This window comes from Trachemys scripta, chromosome 7, assembly GCF_013100865.1.
Source record: "Trachemys scripta elegans isolate TJP31775 chromosome 7, CAS_Tse_1.0, whole genome shotgun sequence".
In the NCBI taxonomy this organism is placed as follows: Eukaryota; Metazoa; Chordata; order Testudines; family Emydidae; genus Trachemys; species Trachemys scripta.
The window spans coordinates 52045738-52068713 of NC_048304.1; the positions used below are offsets into that span (position 1 = coordinate 52045738).

At 54.5% G+C, this 22976-nt stretch overlaps 1 protein-coding gene across 6 annotated transcripts in view; it reads right to left on the bottom strand.

The window, feature by feature from the left end:
- The window catches only part of RNF123 (ring finger protein 123), a 145629-nt gene that overhangs the window by 39206 nt on the left and 83447 nt on the right, over window positions 1-22976 (bottom strand). For 5 of the 6 annotated variants that reach the window (XM_034775189.1, XM_034775192.1, XM_034775191.1 and 2 more), the window contains 4 exons: window positions 22598-22737; window positions 22224-22412; window positions 19327-19402; window positions 18027-18111 (listed from right to left, as the gene is read on the bottom strand). In XM_034775189.1, the coding sequence (XP_034631080.1) occupies window positions 18027-18111; window positions 19327-19402; window positions 22224-22412; window positions 22598-22737 (490 nt within the window). Of the gene's footprint in view, window positions 1-18026; window positions 18112-19326; window positions 19403-22223; window positions 22440-22597; window positions 22738-22976 lie in introns of those variants that run through there. The other variant, XM_034775193.1, reaches the window with a different exon arrangement.

Consider the following 22976-nt stretch of genomic DNA (forward strand, 5'->3'; position numbering starts at 1 on the left):
GCCTCTTCCCTGACAGTCCATTCAGCCTCACCCCAGCAGCCCAACGGGACAGATGGAGACACTGAAGCAGAGACTTGGTTAACTGCAGCAACTCCAGGGCAGAGCCAGGAACAGAACCTAGCGCCCTCCCCCCACAGCCATCCTGCTTGCTCCAGGGAAGGAAACAGACCAACAGCAGCAACCAGACCCCAGAAGGAGTGGGAAATCTCTGCTAGGATTCCTCCCCCACTGATTTCTAAACTCTACACCTCCCATCGCCACTTAGAATGCCCATGCACCAGGCAGCATGGAGGAGCTCAGGTGCTCCTGCACCTCCACCCCCCATAGTAGACACAGGGAGACCCAGGATGCAGCTCAGTCTCACTCTGACCACCGACTCATTTTACAGTTGCTCTAGGTCTGTCGACACAGCGTCAGGGAGGTGCCAGTGGGTGCTCTGCACCCACCAATTTTTCTCCGTGGGTGCTCCAGCTGTGGAGCACCCACGGAGTTGGCACCTATGGGCTGGAGCCCAGGCTATGGGACCCTCCCCCAGCAGGGTCCCAGAGCCCAGGCTCCCATCCAAGCCCGCATGTCTACACCACTGTTTTGCAGCCCAAGCCCCAGTCAGATGTAGACAGACCGTTTTCTCATGAGAAGGCAGTGGGCAGCTAGGGGATGGGCACAGCACATGGCAGGGAGGCAGGTTGCAGGAAGGGAGTAGCAACATGAGGGGTACATGTGTGCTGGGATCAGCTGCCCCTTGCTCACAGCTGTACCAACATTAGCTATCTCCCTACAATGAGCTATTATTCATGGACCCCCTCACACCCCAACGGGCACTCATCAAAGAGATGGGCCATGCCATGACCAAGTGTGGGAAGCTCTGGTCTGAGCGGGGCCGCCACCCTGAGAGCTTTGCTTGGGGGAAGCCAGCTGTGTGCCCGTGCACTATCATACAGAAAGGTCTAAGGCCTAGGCTAAATCCTTCCCAGGGCACTGGGGCACAGGCTAGCCTCAGCATCCATCCCCTTCTGGAAACAATCCCAGGGCACGCCTGGGGCACGAGTTGGCCAGTCAGAACGGTGGCACAGGACCGCATGCAACCAGGGGATGAATGCTCTGGGAGGAGCCGAGGGCAGCCTGGATGCAGGGCATGGTCCGGGAGGAGCTGCTTCCAGCGCTGTGGGCCAAGGCAGGGGCCAAGCTCACACTAGTCCCTGCTGCCGTGCTCAGTGCAATGGCCAGCACAGCACAGCATTGACGGCCAAGTCCTGGCAGAAAGGCTCTTATGCTATGTCAGTCAGACATGGTGCCCACCTGGGTCCAGCACGAGGGGTGGGAGGATCTGCCAGGGCAGCCAGGAGAGCAGACTAGAAGAGCAAGAATCCCACAGCAGACGCCCTCTCCCTACTCCCAGCACAGTGCCCAGGCGACATGTCTTAGTCCTGACTGTTCTGTTGCGGGGAGGGGGAAGGAGAGTGCTTTGCAGTTCCGTGGGGTAGAGAGGACTCACCCTGCCTCCTGCCCAACAAGGCTTTGCTCTGGTTTGTGCTTTCCCTGTGCTCTGATCTCCCTGGTGCTGCTGGAGGTCTCCTTGGAGGAGCAGAGAACTGAGGTGGGAGTCCCCGGAGCCTATGTGTGGAGACAGCTGCCTCCCAGGCAGTGGAGTTAAATGGGTGAGAAGAACCCAGACAAGAATCCCTCCCCCTCTCCAGTAATATGATCTCATTGCCTGTCCCCCACCCCACCCAGCTGGGCAGAGCAGGGCCAGGCCAGCCATGGAAGAAATAAGGAGACCAAGGTTGTTTCAATCACACACACCCCCATCAGGCCAGCCTCCCACATCACAGGCCCCTTGCATTATGGGCGCATCAGCTTTAACTCTCTGACCAGGCGCTTCCCTCAGCGTAAGGAGGCGGGGCAGTGCAGGGTGCCAGGCTCACATCCCTGCAGGATTCCAGTGGGAGCCAAACTGCTCCTGCCTGGTGGGGCTGCAGGGCTATGCCCTGAGGAGGAGCCCAGGGACACACATGACAGCTGAGGGAGCAGGGCAGAGCGCTGCAGCCTGCTGCCCCATGGGAGCGTTCACTCTAGGCTCTGACCAGCCATCCCCTCTCCACAGCAGCCCAGTGCCAGCCTGGCTGCTCCAGGGGGCTCTCTGAAGCTGGCTGTGCACAGGAAAGCCCTGCTGCCATTGCACAGCTGCCTCTCTCGGGGAAGGCCCAAGTGGGGGGGTCCAGCGCTCACACTGCCTCTGCCTCAGCTCCTGCAGGGGGGAAGAGGGTACTCAAAGCACAGAGGCTCATTGAAGCCACTCAGGTCTCTTAGCAGGGATCAGACTAGCAATGAAGACCACACTCCTGGACCCAGCCTCCCTACTGAGGGCTGTCCCCCTGGAACACACCATCCTCTCTCAGCAAACCCACTCAAGGCCCTGATCAGGTGGCTGGGAGCAGCCTGCTGAGCCTCCTGGGGGCTGGCATTTCGGGTCCTAGCTGCTAGATCACTATGGTACATTGGGAGCTGCCACCCCTGGCTGTGCTCTGGGAAAGCACACAGGCCCACTGAGCTACTGCTGCTGTGTGGGCTGGATCCATAACACACAGGGCTGTGCCCCATTCAGCCTGTACTTGGGCAGACATCACAGCCCGGGCTGTGTACAGCAATGGAGGGTATCAAACTTGTCCTGAGTCCATGCAAAGTTCTGCCAGGTCTGCACTTGCCAGAAAATCCAGGATGCCACAGCCTGGATCCCTGCTCCTGCCACTCACTANTGCACTTGCCAGAAAATCCAGGATGCCACAGCCTGGATCCCTGCTCCTGCCACTCACTAGTCCCAGTATGTGCGTGGTTGGGGGAGACAGGCTCTGAGCCACCTCCTCTGAGCCCTGCACAGCTCAGCTGGCCAAGCAGCTCTGCACCCACTCAGTTAGTGGGATGCCAGCACAGCACAGAGGAGCAGAGAGCGGGACGCAGGCACTGGGGCTAACGCACCTCCCAACATCAGTAGGTGTTGGGCACCACTCATTTCCCTGGTTCGACAAGGCCTTTGGCTGAGCCATGTAGGTCCTGATCTTCACCAAGCACTTACTGTTCTTGCTACAAACCATCAAAGTCAAAGGCAGCTGGGTTGCCAACAGGTTGCTGGAGGGAGACTACTCCTGACTGGCATTTAGAGAGCACTTGCCACTCTCCCATGAATCAGTAACCTCAGCACCACCAGGGACTACAGCTAGGCTGATGCTAGAGCAGTCACCCGAAGACCAAGGGAGCAGCTCAGCTCCTGGCAGCCAGCTAGCCCATCTGCAGAGCCCCGGCAGGGCTGGCGCCCACAGCACATTACCTCAGGCTGGGGCCAGGCTAGTTTTAAGGGTCTGGGCAATGGGGCTTTTACTCCACAACCTGTTCTGACAAGTGCCTTGTGCACTATGATTATCCATGTGGGATCCCCATCCTATAAAGGGATGAATCTGTAATTATGGTTGCGTTGCGGATGGGTGGAAGAAAAGAAACTCCTTCTCACAGATGATCTGGTTTCATCCACCATATGAGAGGCTCTGACTTTTGGTAGGACTGTTACCCTGTCATTCATGTTGTCCTTGTCCAGTGTGTAAACAGACCAAAGCCAGGCCTGCAGGCAACAAAGGTGGAGTCTGGCAAACGGTGTCACACACGTACATGCCACCACGCAGCCTAGTAGGGAAAGGCAGATCCTGATTGTGGCAAGAGGTCAGAGGGTGACTTGGTTTAATCAGACCGTACACAGCCTGAACTGTTTATAGGCAGGAAGGCTTCTCCTGAAGACGTCTCTAGGGTCGCCCCTATGAAATCTATAGTCCTCAGAGTCAAAGTGAGAATTTATTTGTTTATGCAGATCCCCAGTGATCCCAGAAGGTGGAGCAAGAACAGGATAGCCAACCAGGCCACCTGGCTTGAGCTGCCCATTAGTAACCAATCGATCACATACAGGAAAACAGTGCAGCCGTTGCATCTCATCTGGGAGAAGACTCACCATTGAGAAGACTCTTGCAAAGACCCTAAGTGCTGTTGTCAGCCCAAATGGGATTGCTCTGGACTGGCAGCGCTCTTGCCTTACCATGAATCTGAGAAACCTTCTGTAGGACTATGAAAATCCACATGAAAGTAAGGATCTTTCATGTTGAGGGCTACAAACTGCAGGGAGGGAATTACAGATGCCAGTGTTGCCCTGCAAAATTTTGATTTGTGAATAAAGACATTTAGGTGGCATAGATCAAGAATTGGTCTCTATCCTCCATTTTGGGGGGGAACTCAAATATGGGGAGTAGAACTCCTTTCCTTGATGTTGGAGTGACACCTGCTCTACCACCTAACTCTGAAACAGGAAGACCCCACCTCCTGATTAAGGATGTCCTTGTGAGAGTGGTCCCTGCGAAGGGGCGGGGAAGGGGGGGTGTGGTGAGAAGGTGAGAGAAACTCAACTGCTGGCATATACAATTAAAAAGGTTATAGAGGATTTTTTTTAAACTAAGGGCTGGGGGAAAGCTGACTGGTGTAGAGGAGTACATGGTTTGGGCAGAGCCATCCCTTAGTGATTAATTTATTAAAGGGGGAAATTCTATATCCTAGTAAAGTGTATGAAAAAAGTTGTAAAGTACAGGTAGAAGCTAGTGAGGAACAGCCAGATGAAACAGTGTCCCATTTAAATATAACACATGAAGGCAAGCAACTGAATGTTGACAAAAATATACAAGTGCTTATACAGAAATGCTAGAAATCTAAATACTAAGATCGGTGAACTACAGTACCTGGCATTACATAAGGATACTGATGTAACAGGCATCACAGAAACTTGGTGGAACGAGGATAGTCAATGGGACATGGTAATACAGAGTATAATATATACAAGAATGAGAGTAGGTTGTGCTGGTAGGAGAGTGGCACTGTATGTGAAAGAAAGCCTACAAAAGCAAAAATTGAAACACTATGGGAGTTCAACTATCCTCACATTGACTGGGTAAATGTTACCTACAGAGAAAATTTCAAGACACCATCAATGACTGCTTCTTGGAGCAGCTAGTCCTGGAACCCACAAGAGGAGAGGCAATTCTTGATTTAATCTTAAGTGGAACACAGGATCTGGTCCAAGAGGTAACTATAGCTAAACTCTCCCACGAGTAATAGTGACCACATGTAATTAAAATTTAACATCCCAGTAGAGGGGATAATACCAAAAAACCCAAAGACAGTAACATTTAACTTTAGAAAGGGGAACCACATAAAAATGAGGACATTTGTTGGATGGGAATTAAAAGGAGTTGTCACAAGGTTTAAATGCCTACAGGTAGCATGGGTACTAATTAAATCACTATAATAAAGGAACAGACTAAAAGACTAAGAGGACCAAAAGAATGCCACAATGACTAAACAGCATAGTAATGGAGGCCAGGTAAAAAGGCAAACTTTAAAATTTGGAAGTCAAAACCTAATGAGGAGAATAGGAAGGAGCACAAACTCCGACAAGTTAAATGTAAGAAGGCAGGCCAAGAAAAAAAAAAAAATCTGAGAAATAATTTGCTAAAGATGCAAAAAAAATAGTAAGAATTTTTTTAAATGCATCAGAACTTGTAGCTAGACAAATTCAGACTGGAAATAAGGCATGCATTTTTAACAGTGAGAGCAATTAACCACTGGGACAATGTACCAAGGGTCGTGGTGGATTCTCCATCACCAGCAATTTTTAAATCAAGATTGGATTAAAAAAAAAAAAATCTGCTCTAGGAATTATTGTGGGGCAGTTCTCTGGCCTGTGTTATATAGGAGGTCGGACTAGATCTCAAATTGTCTGTTCTGACCTTGGAGTCTATGAATCTATCTAAAAGCAGGAAGCCTGTCAAACAGGGCAGTGGGGCCACTAGATGACAAAGGTGTTAAAGGAGCACCCAAGAAAGACAAGGCCATTACAAAAAAGCTAAATGAATTCTTTGCCTTTGTGGTCACTGTGGAGGATGTGGGGGAAATAACCACATCAGCACTATTCTTTCTGGGAGACAAATCTGAAGTACTGTCCCATATTGATGTGTCACTAGAATACGGTTTTAGAACAAATTGACATATTAAACAATAAGAAGTCACCAGGACCAGATGGGATTCACCCAAGAGTTTTAAACGAACTCATATGAAATTACAGAACTACTAAGTGTGGTATGTAACCTATCACTTGAACCAATTACTGGAAGGTAGCTAATGTAATGCTGATTTTTAAAAAGGCTCCAGAGGCAATCCCGGCACTATATCCAGGATTTTTATATATATTTAATTACAGGCCAGTAAGCCTAACTTCTGTAGCCGGCACATTGGTAGAAATGATAGGAAAGAACAGAACAATCAGACACGTAGATGAACATAATTTGTTCGGGAAGAGTCAACATGGCTTTTGTAAAGGGAAATCATGCCTCACCAATCTATTAGAATTCTTTGAGTGTGTCAATAAACATGTGAATAAGGGTGATCCAGTGGATATAGTGCATCTTCAGAAAGCCTTTGACAAAAATCCTCACCAAAGTTGCTTAAGGAAATTAAGCAATAACGGGATAACAGGGAAGGTCCCCTCATCGATCAGTAACTGGTTAAAACACAGGAAACAAAAAGGTAGGAATAAATGGTCAGTTTTCACAATGGACAGAGGTAAACAGCGGGGTCCCCCAGGGATCCATACTGGGACCTGTCCTGCTCAACATATTCATTAGTGAACTGGAAACGGGAGTGAACAGAAGTCTTCAAAGTTTTCAGATGATAAAAAATTACTCAAAATAGTCAAGCTGCCTGAACAGTTACAAAGGGGTCTCACAAAACTGGGCAACAAAATGGCAGATGAAATTCAGTGTTGATAATTGCAAAGTAATGCACACTGGAAAAAATAATCCCAACTACACATATATAATGATGGGCTCTAAATTAGCTATTACCACTCAAGAAAGATCTTGGGAGTCATTTTGGATAGCTTTCTGAAAACTTCAGCTCAGTGTGCAGAAGCAGTCAAACAGGCTAACAGAATGATAGAAACTATTAGGAAAAGGACGGAAAACCAGAAAATATAAAGCCACTATAAAAATACATGGTGCGCCCACACCTGGAATAATGATGTTCTGGTTGCCCCATCTCAAAAAGGATGTAATGGAACTGGAAAAGGTTCAGAGAAGGGCAAGAAAGATAATCAAGGGAATGGAACAGCTTCCATACAAGGAGAGACTAAAAAGATTCACGCTGTTCAGCTTAGAAAGGAGATGATTAAGGGGTGATAGGATAGACTGGTGTGAAAAAAGTGAAAAGAGAAGTGTAATTTATTTGCCCTTTCCCACAATACTAAAAACCAGGGGTCACCCAAGTTTAATACAAACAAGAGGATGTACTTTTTCCACACAATGCACAGTTAACCTGTGGAACTCATTGCTATGGAATGTTGTAAAGGCCAAAAGTATGACTAGGTTCAAAAAAGAACTAGATAAATTCAGGGAGAATAGGTCCATTAATGGCAATTAGCCAAGGTGGTCAGGGATGTAACCCCTTACTCAGCGGGAACCTAAATGTCTGACTGTCAGAAGCAAGGAAGGGAACATAGGGGTGTATCTCTCTAAAAATTGCCTTGTTCCGCTCACTCCCCCTTAAGCTCTGTTACTAGCCTCTGTTGGAGACAGGACACCGGGCATGGCATCAATACTTGTGGGGCTGGGCAGTGACTGTAGAGGTGAAAGAAGCCATGTATTAGGGTCTCTGAATTCTGCTTGCGTAGTGGCTCATAAGGGCACTAGTGCTGAAAGGTCTGTGGGGGAAAATCTGGGTCTAAGTTTGCTTGTGGTGTCTTCTCTTCGAGGATGAAGTGTAAATACCTAGGAAGCAGAGGGTTGTCTTTGAGTCCTTAAGAGAGCATCCTGATCTCTCATTGAAGACGTTAGACTTATCATTCAGAACCTTCCCTTTGACATGCTGAACCTTCCTGGGGAACCACAAAAAATGCAGCCACAATTCATGCCTCATGACTACTGCTGTGGTGATGGCTCTCCACTGCCTCTTGGAGTGATGTCTTAGCCACCAATCTGCCTATATCAATGAGGGCTTGGAACTGAGCTCTGTCTTCCTGAGGAAGTTTGTCTCTGAATTCCAGAAATTTAGAATAATTTGCAAAGTGGTACTTTGTTAATAACTGGTAGTTAGCAACATTGAATTGGAGAGTAACTGATGAAAATATTTTCCTCCCAAGAGGTCAAGATATTTAGCACCCTTGTCAGTTGGGGTGGTCTTGGGGTGCTGTGCTCTGGACCTCCCTGTAGCTGCCTGCAACACTCAGGAGTTGGGCGCTGGATGAGTAAATAAAATCTCTGCCCCTTTAGCTGGCATGAAATATCATTTTTCAGTCCTCTTTGGGGTAGGGACACAGGAGGCAGGGATGTGCCACATAGACCTGGTGGGTTTCCAAATGGTCTCATTCACTGGAAGGACCACCCTAGTACGACCAGAGGGCTGAAGGATGTTCGGTAAACTATGCTGTGTGTTCTAGACCTCCTTGATATATCTGAAGCTCGCTTGCTGCCCTCTGTAACAGCTCCTGGTACTGCGCGTGGTCGTTGGAGAGACAAGGAGAGGATGGAGCAATTACCTCATCCGGTGAGGAGACTGACACACCCCAGCCTTCTCTGTGCCTCCTATGGGTTCTGTCTGGGCTCATTTCCCTCACGGGGAGGCTCGTCTGGAGCATTGGATTTGCTCAATGAAAAGGTAGGGTCCTGCTCTACCAGTGGTGCCATTGGTAGCGGTGGGAGGATACTCCAGCTTGTGGACGTAGAAGGGGAAGACTCTTTTCTTTAATGTGGGTTTTTTGAGGGTAGAAATGTCTCTAAGTACAACTGAACCCCATAGAACAGGAGACTCTGGATAGGGCAGAGCAAAAATATCCTGTGAGATAAAGGTTTAAGTCCTTTATGGTATTTTGGGAGTCCTAGGGAGGGGACTAGCGGATCTGGGGTGTCCAGTGATCTGGTGCTAAGAGGATCCCACACAGAATGGGGTCCAGTATGGAGCTCCCAGACCAGATGGTACCGATCTTTTGGTCTGTGGGACGGAACCAGGACTGATACCATTGGATCCTTTTTCCTTCACACCTTTCCTTCTTGGACAGAAGGTTTGTGTGGGCCCAATTCCTTAGGACCCACAAATGAAGACTCACCTGAATTTGAGCATGAAGGAGAGGGATGCTTTCTCTTAGAAGGACATCTGGACAGTAACCTGTCCTTATGCTTATATTCATGTCCCCTACTCTTGGGACAGGGTTTCTTAAGACTATGTGTTTTGGCCTCTACTCCAGAGCTCATGCTCAGAGAGACGCTGCTCACAGTCTGAGGCTGGTGTACGGGGCATCTCCCCAGCCCAGATCCGAATAGAACCGTTTGGCCTGCTCTGTGAGGGCTTCCACAGATGGAGCTCTCATCCCTCATGAGCATGAGGAGGGAAGGAGCGTCAGATGCTGCACTTGGCGGTGACATAAGCCTCCCCAAGGCAGTGCTGGGGTTTGTTGCTGATGGAGAAGGAACAGGGGCAGGAGACAGTTCTTAAACCCCAGGACACTTGGCATAGTCCTCCTTCGTGGGAAGAAGCTCCCAAAGTGGGGAAAACTGAACTAACTATACTGACTATAGAAACAATAGAAGACAAACTAAGTTTAAACTTACTAAAAACTATTTATAATATAAATTTACAGGTATTAAAGTAGAGTAAGATTGTAATGGACACAGAATTCTGACTCAGGCCACATGGCAATAAGAAGGAACTGGAGAGGCGTCTGTGCCAGCCTTTATGCCCTCGGTTGGGAGCAAGAGGAGACAACTGTGCATGCATGGATCAATGGACCCTACATGCTACAAATCTCTGATCTGAGGTACGTGAGCACATGCATACCCATATGTGGAATACACATGGGAACCAGCACTCAAAGAATAATGGATTCTAATACACTTGGACTCCAGTAAAGCATTTGACACAGTACCACATGGGAAATTATTAGTTAAATGAGAGAAGATGGGGGATCAGCACAAGCATTGGAAAGCCAATAAGGAACTGGCTAAGGAGAGAAGGCAACAGGCCATGCTGAAAGGAGAACTATTGGACTGGAGGAAGGTTACCAGTGGAGCCATGAAAGCCAAATTCTCTCACACACTTAAAAAACACAAGTAGTGCAGCTGCCTCAGCTCCACCCCTTTGCACTCTGGCTCAGACTCTCTGGAGCAGAGACTGTCCTGTCCATCTCCCACCTGGGCAGATGCCACCTCACCAATGCCCGGGGAGCTGGCTCCTGCCTCTTTCTGATGCAAGCTCCTAGTTTGCGGGGCTAGCTCCAGCTGTTCTTGCCAGTGGGAGGGCAGCTCTGCCCCTCAATCAAACCCAGACCCTGTGGCTGCCTCTCGTGACACGCCAGCAATGGCTGCTGACACACAGCGCACCCCTTGAGAAGAGAATTGGATAGCCAGTGCCTGAAAAGCCCCAACTATGCCCGCATCCCCCATCTGTGCTGACTGGCACTACAGCACCCAGGCCAGCTCTGCCCAGGGTATCCCAACACTCGTTAGCCCTCCTGAGGGGCGGATGCCAGCTTTCTTGCCAAGGGATGGGGGAGCCTTGAAGGGCTTTCTGGAGGTTAGACAGACCCACCCCAAGCAAGCCGGGGACACCTTAGTTCTCTTCATCCTGGCTGCGCCTGTGTGTTCCCAGAGTTGCTGGAGCTTTTGGGGGTAGGGGGAGCCAATCCCCAGCACAGCAAAGGCTGGGCAGCTAGGAGCAGGGCTTATCTGTCAAGGCTCAGATCTCCTCCAGGGCTCCCCATGCTCCCTGGGGCTGCAGCTGGGCAGGGAGGCAGCCCAGAGAGCATCGTTGCCTCAGCATCTGCACAGTCTCAGTGGGGCGTGTGCAGGGACACACACAGATGCAGAAGAGCTCACAACAGCCTGAACACAATCGGTGCAAGCAAAGGCCGGGGAGCTAGGGCGCAGCTGCGGAGTCGCCTCTGCAATCCACCTCCTAGGAGGGCAGGGCAGGGAGAGATGCTGCAGCCCAGCAAGTAGCGTTTCTGGCTAACTCCTGCAGGGGGCGCTGAGTGCTCTGCTGCACCACCCATGTCCCTCAAAATGCTGTGCCACAGAGACCCCCAGCTGGGGCCAGTGCTGGGCCCACCAACAGCCCTGCCATCTGGGAGGGGCAAGGGGACCTGTTCATCCCCCTTCCAGAATTCCCATAGCAGAGCTGCCAGGCAGCTGCCCCCAGGACATCTCCTTCATGCCGGGATGGCACCACCATGCCCAGAGGCATCCCTAGGGGCACGGCTCTATTTATCAGGGAACTTTGGTAAGGAACATGATACAACTTGTGTCCCATCACATGGGTGCCAGAAATCCATCCAGAGTCAGAGGGGAATGAGAACCAGAGCCCAGGGGAAATGAGAAAACTAGCAACACCAGCCTGCCTACAGGCAGAGTGAGCACCCAGATCCAGGGCCTCTATAAAGCCCAGTTGTGGGGGAGGGGGAGAGAGGAGGAGGAAGGAGGTGGGAAGTGCAAGCACCCACGGCCAGGTGTCTGGGCAGCTTGTGGTGATCCACACAGCACTGAGAAGGAAGCTCTCCTGGCTCTTGCCAGTGTCATTACACAAGCTCTACCTTCTGTCAATGCTATTCCTCTCAGCTCCCTCCAAGGGCTGCTCAGTAGAACATCGGTTCAGTTACTCAGCAGACACACACAGGCATGAGACTGCCACAGGCTCAGCGGCTTGGACCAACACTTGGGGCTGTTCTGCCTCCTGGCCCCCACACTGCAAGTCCATGTGTGTCTAGGACCTGGCTCCAAATCAGCCAATGGGACCCCTACCCGTGCCTCTCCCCATGCTATTGCTGCCCGGCACTCCAGCTCTGGACCAGGCTGCCCATGGCACTGAGTCCGAGCTCTGGGACAGACTCATGGTGGCCAGCAGCACGCCAAGGTGGGAACAGCGGGAGATGGTGATGCCCAGGATGGGGGCCCTGAAGCACACCACCCACCTGCCCTGCACCAATATGCCAGCTGAAAGAAAAGCAGGAGCTATCAACATGTGCGAATGGCAGCTGCTGTCATGCCAGCCAGGCCTATTCCAGTTCCTGGAAGTAGCTCTGCCTAGCGTGGGGAAGGGCATATGGCCTGGCACCGGAAGCCGTGCTGGAGAGACAGATACATGCCAGGGTGCTCAGCTTCTCAGCCCCTGATTCAGAGTTAAGGGGAGGGTGCGGGTCAGCTAGCCACTGCTGCCTAACGGGCACAGATGCTGCTGGCACTCAGCATTGCAAACCAATGCAGCAGGGAATCTCTGCAACAGTCTCACTCCACGCGGAGCAGCCACCTCCCCAACTGGGTGGAGCGGGACTCCTATGGGCCAGGCAACAGAAGTCATATGGTCTATACCAGGTGGTGTGCTGGCCCCTGCTGGACACCAGAGCATGGCTCCTCACCAGCACAGGCAGCTGTTGGAGACCCGGGTTCAGGGACTCATTGGATTTGTTAGAGTCCCTGATCTCTGCCGCTTGGTGCCAGCTCCCTGCCTCCAGCCCCATCCCTTGCCAGGCTGCCACCGAGGGAAAGGAAACAAGGCACCCCGACACCAGCCTGTGGCCCATTCCCTCTGCTGTCCCACTATGGGAGAGGGTCTGAACTGGCAGGGCAGGGGAGTCAGGTGTGGCAGGGCCCTTCCCTAAAGCTGCTCCAGGAGGGATTACATTTAATCCCTTACCACTGGCCCACTGCGGGCAGCCCTGCTGCGGCCAGCCCTACCTGTCAATTATTCTCATTAGTACATTTCTGTGCTAGTAAAAACAGATCAACAATAACTCGAACCAAGCCCAAGGCAGGGGCGCACCGAGCAGGGCTCCCCACAGCTCTGCTGACAAATCCTGGCCTGGCATTGCAGTCTCTGCTATTCTAGCCTGGGCTTCCCCCAACACAGCTGTCAGTGCCCCTCAATCCAACTCTCAGCCCCCCGCTACTCTTCTGCTCTGCCAAGCAGCAAAATGCTGGTGCTGAACTTGACATCCAGGAGGGATTACATGGGGCCAAACTCAGCTTCCCTAGTGATTTCAAGCAAACTGGAATCCAGGTCTCCAAAGTGATAAAAGTGGCCTGCCCAGCCAAAGCAGAGAGGTAAAGCACTGGGACTTGTGCCCCAGTCAAACAAGCCCCCGATTCTCTTTGCAGAGAATGCTCCCCACACTTGAACACCGGTAGTTAGAGCCATCCCTTTCTGCTTCCCCCTCCGGGAAGCATTGGGAAGTCATGTGGTAACAACGACCCAGGGAGAGCTGTATAATGAGCAGTAGGACAGGGTGTGATGGGAGAGCTATGACTCACCACAATTAACACCAGCGTGACCGGAGGTATTAAATACTGCAGTGCTTCTCTCGAGCCCACTCTGTCCAGCCCTGAAATAGGATGATGGTCAGTGCAGGTCCTCTCATCAGCTCTGCTGGGGAAACGCTCCTCTCTTGGCTCCAGGGGGCTCGTCCCACCAGAGAAGGTCTGTAATGAGATGCCTTGTCGCCTCCTGCCCCATGGCAATGCGTTGCTGGGGTAACTGGACTGCTCTCTGATGCTACACTCAGACACCAGCTGAGTCTGCCTGGCTCCAGGCCCCCTCCTGTCAGGCACCTTCTGAACTCTCCTCTCACTTGGCCACTACACCACCTCCAGCTCAGGGCAATTCAGTCATGGGAGTGGGGTCCAGGCCCCTGTACTCCAAGAGGAGCCAAAGCATGGGCCAGAGTGCAACAGCGGCCCATTGAGTATTCCTGCCCTGGCTGCAGCCGCCTGAGCTCTGAAACAGGAGAGTGCCAGCCCAGGAATCTCCCCTGCAAACAAGCGAGTGCAGGGTTTTATGGATCAAACAACAGGCAAACAAAATCATGCAGTGATGGAAGAGCTCTATTAGGTCCCTCTGGGCCTGGCCAGGTCTAGCCTAACCATAAATGCCCCAAGCAACAGGGCTCCAATCCCAGCCCTGGGGGAGATGTTTTCCTGACTAAACAAGCCATAGTGCAAGGAACTTTCCCTGATATTTTCAGGAGCACAGGAATTGCCAGATGGGATCAGAGCTTAGGTCCATGCCGCCCAGGAAGCTGCTGCCTCCACACAGGGATGCCTGGGGGGGTGGATTACAGTCGCTGTGTTTTGCTCACTGCCCTGCCACATGGCAATCCCGTCTGAGCTGCTAGTCACTGCCCCCAAGGGCATCTGTATACTCCTGTTCCAACCATGAGGTTTAACTCAGATGTGCACTGTTCAGGGGGTCGGGGTGGGGTGGGGGGCGGCGCTTGCCTCACTACTTGGAATATGATGCCTGCCCTTCCAAGGGTTAGTAGTGTCCATGGTCGGGGTTGCTGCTCACCCTTCTTTCTGACAGCCAGCAAGGGAGAGGAAGAGGGGGCCCAAGAAGGGGCCTGCCGAGGTTCCACAGCTTGGAAGCCTTGCTGATTTTCACGTCAGAACTGCTTGGTTCACATAAGGACAGAGATGGGTTTTACCAAGTGCCAACCCACAGCCTTGCCAGCTGCCGAGCGTTGAGCTGGGATCTCACATGTCCCCTTATGGAGGCTCCGCTGGGCCCCTGCATACCCCTAACACCACGCTCTTCGTGCTGCCCTCCCAGAGTTTGCATGGGTCTGATTGCGGGCACAAAGGAAAGCCTTTGCCCCTCCCTCTGGCTGACAGGTCCAGCAACCTGAATAGGAGCAGGAGCTGTGGAGGCCACAGCAGGGAGGTGCCCCCGGAGCTCACTCCCCATCACAGTGCTGAGCCCCTTCCAAAGGGAGAGCTGCCAGCAACAAGCAGTTCTGGGAAGTCTATGGGAGAGAAAAGCCTGTTTGCATTTGCAAAGCAGAAAAGGCCACTGATTAGTGACCTTGCGCTGAACACTTGGCACAGTCATGCTCAGGGCTGTGTGACTGGTGCAGGGACCGCAGGAGACAGGATATAATTAGATGCATTTGTGTACATCTTTGAGTCCTTGAGAGAAGAATCAGAGCGAGTCTGACTGCAGGGCTGAGCAGCCCAGCCAGATGGAGCTCTGCTCTCTGCAAAGCCAGGGACTAACTTGTTCCACATGCACAGAGGGAAAGTGGGATGCGGAGGATGGGGACTGGGGGCTCCCAGCAGGGGACGAGGCAGAGCCGGAGGCAGAAGGCATTCAGGGAGAATGCACGTGCGTTTACAGACAAAGCCAAGCGGATCTTAGCTAGCCTGAGCAGCCCACCTGGACATGGGCTGGGCTCTCAGCAGGAAGCACACATATATACCCAGAGCCTGTAGGACATGCATTCAGCCTGCACCACGGCCCTGGGCGTTCTGAGACAAGAAGGAGCAGAGGGTGTCCTGCCTGGCAGGACCGTGCTGCTCCCCTTCCCTGGACAGGGCTTGTCCATGCTGTTGGCCTCATGGATATGGCCTTGAGCACAGCAGTGTGCTTGGGCACAGCGCAGCCTGAAAGAGGGCAACAACTGTTGCTGCCATGACACTCAGCCACCTGGCCAGTGAAATCACTCATGAATTTGCCAGCCCCTTCCGCACAGTAAGCTCCATGCATGGTGATTTCAGGGGGCACCTAGTTCAGAGGCCCCTTTGCTCACAGGCTGCTGCAGTGGACTACAGGCATTTGTGTCACTTCCTTACACCACAGCGACACAAGGACAGCAAGGATTCGACACCTTCCTCTCCTGCCGTGGGGCAGGAGCAGGACACTGGGAGCTGCTCCCGGCTACGTCTGGGATCTCCATAGTTCCCAGGTGTCCCTCCAGCACCTGCCTACCTCACACACAGCCAATGCAAGCCCTCATCCACCCAGAACACCCCTGGGAGAGCTGGCCCTGCCTCGCAGCAGTGCTGGCCAGGATGGGGACTGGAGAGAAGTGGCCACGCCAGGACCTGTGACTGATGTGAGGCAAGGCAAGGCAAGTGCCAGGCCCCCGCCTGGCCAGGTGAGCTCAATCTGTATGTGCCCAGTGCTAGGCAGCCCACCTGGAGCCTAGAAGGGCAGCTCACCACCCTGGCATTAACAAGCCGCCAGCCCAGAGCCAACCGAGGGAGGCAGAAGGTTGCACATGGAAAAGTCAAGAGTCGCATGGCACCACCCTGCCATTTCCTATAGTAACAGCACATCAAGGCTTTGGGACCCCGGAAAGCAGAGCTGTTCTCCTGACTCACCTAGGCTGCCAAAGCAGGCTCCATCTCAGCCACACAAAGGGCTGAGTCTCCTGCCAGGACACCCTGAGAACAGCCAGCTTAGAAAGGCAGTTAGCGCATGGGGTAGACGACTAACCTGGGATACAGGAGACCTGGGTTCCGTTCCCTACTCTGCAACTGGCTCCCTGGTCTCAGCAAGTCACTCGGGCTCTCCAGCCATCAGCTGCCATCTGTAGAGCAGGATAGGAGCCCTGCCCTGCCCCAGTGAGGCTGGGGAGTGATACGTGAGCTGGAGTGGCCCCCAGACGCTACGGCGATGAGGGCCACGAAGTATTTTACACAGCTGGTTCTAGAGGTGTACACGTGTGTGTGTGCAGCCCTGCCTGAGGGCTAAACTGCCACCAGTTAAGAAGAAAGGCAACACCCCAGACAGCAGCACAGTGGAGGTGATGCACCAGCAGGCTGGGCAGGTGTCTGCTCGCTGCTGCCATGGGACACAGGCCAATCTGAAAAGGAGCGGGGTGTACGGAGCAGTGGGGGCGCTGCGGCAGGAGGACAGCAGGGCTAGCTCTGTGCTCAAGGGAGCACGCCTGCCCCCTACATGGCTAGGCAGGCACAGTGGTGAGCTGGAGCCGGTTCGCACCGGTTTGCAAGAACCGGTTGTTAAATTTAGAAGCTGGTGTAGAACCGGTTCCTAAAGGGGCGGACGGGTGAGCAAACTCCGGTCCGCGGGCCACATCCGGCTCGCCTGAGCTCCCAGCTGGGGAGGCTCCCCCGGCCCCTCTCCCGCTCTCCCACCTCCCCCTCGCAGAGCCCCAGCATGATGTGCCGCCAGCACTCTGGGCAGTTCTGCAGCTCCTGCCGCTTTGAGCAGCATGGTAAGGGGGTGGGGCTGCGAGCTCCAGCGGCCGCACGGCATCCTTATACAGCAGCATGGTAAGGGGACCAGGCCAGGAGGAGGGGTTGGATAAGGAGCAGTTGGAGGGGGTAGAGGCTCTGGGGGTGGTGGTCAGGGGACGGGGAACGGGGGTTGGGTAGGTGTGGGAGTTCTGGGGGTCTGTTGGGGTGGTGGAGGATGGGGTCAGGGCAGTCAGAGGACAGGGAGCAGGAGGGGTCCTGGGGGGCAGTTAGGGTGTGGGGGGGTCTCGTCTCAGGAGGGCGTGGTCAGGGGACAAGGAGCAGGGGAGGGTTGATGGGTTGCAGGTTCTGAGGGGGGGGGCAGGGGGGCAGGAGGAGGGGTGGGGGGCAGGGGGGGGGGGGGGGGGGGGGGGAGGAGAGAGACAGGCACGTGCGGCTTGTACTCACCGCGCAGTTCTCTACCGGGTCTCCTTCCGTCTCCTAGGCCTGCCCGCCCAGTGATGAGCTCCCAAAATTTTAAGAACCGGTTCCCTATCGGGTCCTCGACGGTACTTTGGTGGCGGGGTGTGTGTGTGTCTTCACTTGCTCCGGGTTTTCGGCGCCATTTCAGTGGCGGGTACTTCACCCAGAGCAAGTGAAGACACCGCCCCCCAGCCGCTAAAGTGCCGCTGAGGAACCGGTAGGGAACTGGTTCTTAGGATTTTGGAAGCTCATCACTGGGCAGCCAGGCCTAGGAGACGGAAGAAGAGCAGAGCCGAGGCAGGGCAGAGCAGCAGTTGGGCCAGTACAGAGGGAGTGAAGTGAACGTGTTGTCCAGCCCACCTTGTGGGGCAGATATGTTGGCCCTAGCGACCAGCACACACCCGGCAAGGACTCCCATCCCCAGGCTCTGAAGGGCTGAGTCCATCTCCAGCTACACTACAGCACAGCCTCATGGCGACACTGCCTCTTGCAGGAGGAGTCACTCACCCTTGGAAGTCAGTGTCCATGAGGAGTCGGACCAGAATCCCCGTCACAGCCACAAGGATTGGATAATGATCCACGCTCTCTAGCCCTGGGGGACAGAGCAAAGCCAGAGCAATGACCATGGCTGGGAAGGCCAGGCCGTACCCCACCCCAGCACCTGCCCAGCTCTGTATCCCCAGCCTGACAGCCATCCTTCTGTTTGCAGCAGCTCACCTCAGCTTCACCCATGGCTGCGCTGGGGGAGCCTGGGGCCAGAGGCGCTGCCTCCTCCTCCCCCAAACCACATAAGCACCTTTCACATGACCCTGGTCGCAGGCATCTCCCCATGGCCAGCACTGATTTCTCCAAAGCCTCAGGAAAGAGGGGCTCCCCCCGACCCTGGGGCTGGTGCCCTGCCCTGGTGTGATATGGGGGGGGCCTGCCTACTGGAGCCTTCCCACGGGGAGTGTAGATGAGCGGTGTCTCAAGGAAACAGGGGACATTGATGAGACATCAATGAGGAGAGAGAGGTTGACTCAGCAGTACCACATGGCCCAGGGGCTTCGCCTCCAGTTACTTCCCAGCAGCATGCTGGTTAATCTGCTGGCTATGCTTCAGCCGTCCCCTGGCAATGCAAGTGGTGAGATAGTCTGCGATGCAGGGACAGCAGGTGGCTGCTAGCACAGCACTGTCCTTCCCCAAATCCAGACGCGCAGCCCAAGGACAGACTCAGCAACGCGTAACTAGACAAGGACTTCTGCCTGTGCCAGGGAAGGGCATGCAGGGAGATCAGTCTCCATTCTACAGGCACCTCCCATCCCACGGGCATCTCCCATCCCAGCTCCCTTTCCAGTTCCCTAGAGTGCCCACATGGCAGCAGTTTAACAGCTGCTCAGAGTTTGGTGCCTGGAGACCCCAGAAGCCAGGACCCAAAGGGGAAGTGAGGGAGACAGAGAGACCTGCGGTAGGACAGAGGGTCTCATGGTAACAGCCAAGGAATCGGGAGTGAGCACAATGCTCAGAAGTCCTGTTTACAGCTCCTAGAGCCTGTCCTGCAAGTACCCATGGTTGGGTTGACAGGTCACCCTTCTGTCTGACTCAGAAGAAGAATGCCCCCCACTATATCCCTAGCCCGCGGCACCTGAGGTTCCCGGTACATAGCCCAGCACCCAATGACAGCCCCAGCCTATCTCTGCAAAGCACTCACACAGCCAAATCACTCCATTGGCAAGGGGGAGCACCTGAATCCCCTGGGCCCCCCGCACAGCCACCAGTGAGTTCCTGACAAGCAAGGAGGCAGCCAGGCCCAACAAGGGTGACTCACCTGGCAGCCGGAGGTTGACCACTCTGTCGAACAGGTTCCGCTCGGCTGTCACCCGATTCAGCACCTGGTTCAACAGCTGTGCGGGGACAAGAGAGATGTCAGGAGAGGTTGTTCCTATCTCCTGGACAGGGAGCCCGCCTGAGCAGGACGGAGCAGCCCCTTTCCAGCTGTCAGTCCCAGCCCCAAGTCAACATGTCTCCCTCAGAGAGCACACCTGCCACGTGCAGGGCCTTGGCAGGAGATAGCCCCTCTTCCACTAGCTACTCCTGAACCTCCCACCAGCCAGACAAGAGGCATCTGGCTGAACGCATCCCATGGATTGCTAAGGATCCACACCGCAGAGCACAACAGAGCTGACTGCAGCCCTCCCATCCCTACCAGGGCGATGCCTGGGGGAACTGCAGCTCCCAGCATGCAGCATTCCATCAGGAGTGGACAGTGCAGCTGCACTGCATGGGACAGCAGCAGCAGTGCAACACTCCCTCTTTGGGTGCACACTGACTCCCAGCACCTCAGCAGGGCGCGCAGTGCAGGTAGCCCCTGGTGGGCAATGGGCCACAGTCTGCAGCGGTGAGAGGCTGAACACATGGGCAGTCACACCGGCTGCATTCCAGGCTGCAGTCAGTCCGAAGGAAGCTCTCACCAAGGAGAAGCTACAGTCCCAGGCCACATCGTGGCCAATGGCAGAACTAGTCAAGAGTGGGCCAACCAAGTGCCAGCTGTGAGCAGGGCTGGGTGTAGGCACTTGCTGGCTAACAGCTGCCAATGGCCTGAGGAGTTCTCTGCTGAGCCCAGGATCTAACAGGACTAGCACTGCTGGTCCCCAAGCACAGCAAGGGAACAGCTCAGGCCCAGGAGGCTGCTGAGCAATCACATACAACCAAGCTCCACCCAGACGAGCAGCAGACTTCTGCCTTGCCTGGCTGTGAAACTGAATGTTGTTAGGCTCCAGGGTGAACCCCCACTGGGACAGCTGAGGCTCTGGGCGTGCCCTTTCCAGCACACAGCCCACCTCAACTCACTCAGCACGCCTGCTCTGCTGCCATCATGGCTACTCTTCTTTCAGCTGAAAGCAAATCCCTGGTGCAGCCAAGTAGGGCCGGCTCCAGCGGGACCCCCATGGCACAGGGCAGGTCTGGTGCCAGCACCACCTGGGCACCAGTGCTCCCTGTCTGCAGCTGGGTGAGCCACGGGAGCAGACAGGCCCACTCTCACTCTCCCCCCCCCCAGCCCTCACCCTGCCCTACCTGCATCTGTATAACCCCCTTCACTATGTGTCCCCACTCAAGGCAGCGAGGCCCCACCCTGGCTACATACCGTCTGACCCTGCCAGCATACCCTCTTGTGGTCTATCCTGGGACACAGGCATGGCACACAACAGCATGCCTGGGGAATGCTGCTGGTGGTGCTCCCCTCTCCTGTACTGCACCCCTCCTGCAGCCCCCCGATTACAATCCTGAGCATACAGGAAGTGAGGGGCATGCCCCTGCGCTCCAGCAGGTGGCTGGGCTCGGAGCTGTTCTGCCAGCTCAGCTGGCCAATGTGGGCCCCAGGGGGCTTGTACCTAGTCACTCCTGGCACAGCATCCTCTGCATGGAACCCTGGCCAGATGACATGGCCTTGCCCAAAGCAACCTCTCCGAGAGTGGAGACACAGAAGAGAGCCTTAGGACCTAGTGCAGCCTTGGGCCTAGCAGGCCAGGGAACATCACCTCGCAATTCCAGCCAATGACTGGTGACTGGCCAGAGCCGAGCTCTGGGAAAGAGACGTCCAGTCTTGATTTACAGATTCCCAGGACGGAGAATCCCCCCAGCCCAGGCAATCTGCTCTGAGGGACTAGGGCCTCACTCAGACAGCTGGGGTCATGCTTCATTTGATCTTTGCCAAATTCAGCGACCTGTCCTGGCTCGTGCTCTGCCTTTGGCTGCTGGACGTCAGAGCCCTCTGCTCACAGCCACATTCTCCCTGCAGAGGAACTTGGCCTGGGGTCAAGTCACCTTTTACTCCTCATTTCAATAAGCTGCTAGTACAGCTGCTCTGCACACCAAAGGGGACTTGTAAAACCAAGCATTATGTCAGTTCAAGGCTACGTGCGGATGCGGACTGCAGAAGGGAAGTTGCTAAACTGACTTTAGTTATACTAGTTTTAGCCACAGGGCTGTGGCTGGCAATGGAGGTGCCAGGGTGGGAATAGCAGTGGGTCATGATTAAGGAGCAAGGGCAGAGCTGGGGAGGAGGAAATCCCAGAACAGCAACAGCAAGGGGCTGCAGGTCAGTCACCGGGGGCACTGGCAGAGCTGAGAAGGGCTGGAAGCTAGGGACTGGAACAGCAGAGGGCTGTCGATTAGGATTGAAGGGCATTGGCACAGCAAGAGTGTGCGCCCAGGTCTGGAATACCCAACCTAACTTGATTTCAGGTTCAAAGTAAGGCCAGCTATCCCCTCCCTTGCTTCCCTTGGGTTCACAGCAAGCAGATGAATGCATCTCCTCTCTCTCAGGGCTTTGTACAACTGCCATCGCCGCATGATTTGAGCGGCTACCATGTGAAAGCCACTGGCACAGGGAGGTCCTCAGTGTGCAGTCCAGAGCGTTCATCTCGTCTCCCTCATGGGGCTGCAGGGAGTTCTGCCTGGGACGGGTTTCTGTGGGGTAGGGGGCTGATGAGGTGCCTGCTGGAAAAGCTTAATCACACAGGAGGGCTTGGCAGCGCCTAGAGTCAGCCAGATTTCTCCCACAATAGCTGCCCGCAGGTGCATCAGCCTGAGAAACTGATGCTGGATCCCGGGGTTGGTAGTTTTAACAGGGACACCCGGGAAGGGGGCTCTTTATTCATGCCATCCTGCCCCCAGCAGGGGGTGCTCTCGCCTGCTCCATCGGCTCCCAGCATGGGGATGTACCTGGGCAAGTCTCCTGAGCAGCAGCTCCGAGGAGGGGCGGCTCCAGTCGAGGAAAATCTCGGGGGCCAGTGTGACGGTCATTTCCAGCACCCTGAGCAGGCTCACGGACAAGTCGAAGCACGTCGCGCACACCTTCAGCTGACGGCTGTCCACAAAGTTCCTCTCCAGGCGCTCTGCTGCCTGCTGGATCTGCCCGGGCACAGCTCAGTACAGGGCCTTGAAAGGAACAGAGGCCTCCACCCACTCATGCGCCCATCAGGGCTGTGCTGCTGGACTCCGTAGGCAGGCTGCCCTGGCCTGGCTCCCAGAACCCACCCCTGCATAGCCTGCTGGGGTCCCCGCTAGGTGCCGTCCAGCCAAGCCCCAGCACTCACCTCCTGGATCATGCCAATGAACTCCGAGAAGGCCCAGTTGAGCTGGTTGAGGACGCTGTTGAGGAAGCTGGGTGCCATGTCGCAGTCACTGCACAGCAGATCGGCCATATGCCGCTGCAGAAGGGTGGAGGGGCACGGCTCTAGGACCAAAGGGCAGAAGAATCAAGGGCAGACCCAGCACTGGGGCAGGGGGCAGCCTGGGATGCCCAGCTCAGGGAGGCGGGCAGCTGGGGTAGGCAGAGGCCTGGTGCCATTCAGCACTTTAAGGCCAGGCAGGAGACTGAGCATGAAGCCCCTCGTGCCTGGCTGCTGGACAGTGAGTAGAGATGGCAGGTGCCCTGCAAGGCTAGGTGCACAGACTATTCTGAGCAGAGCTTGC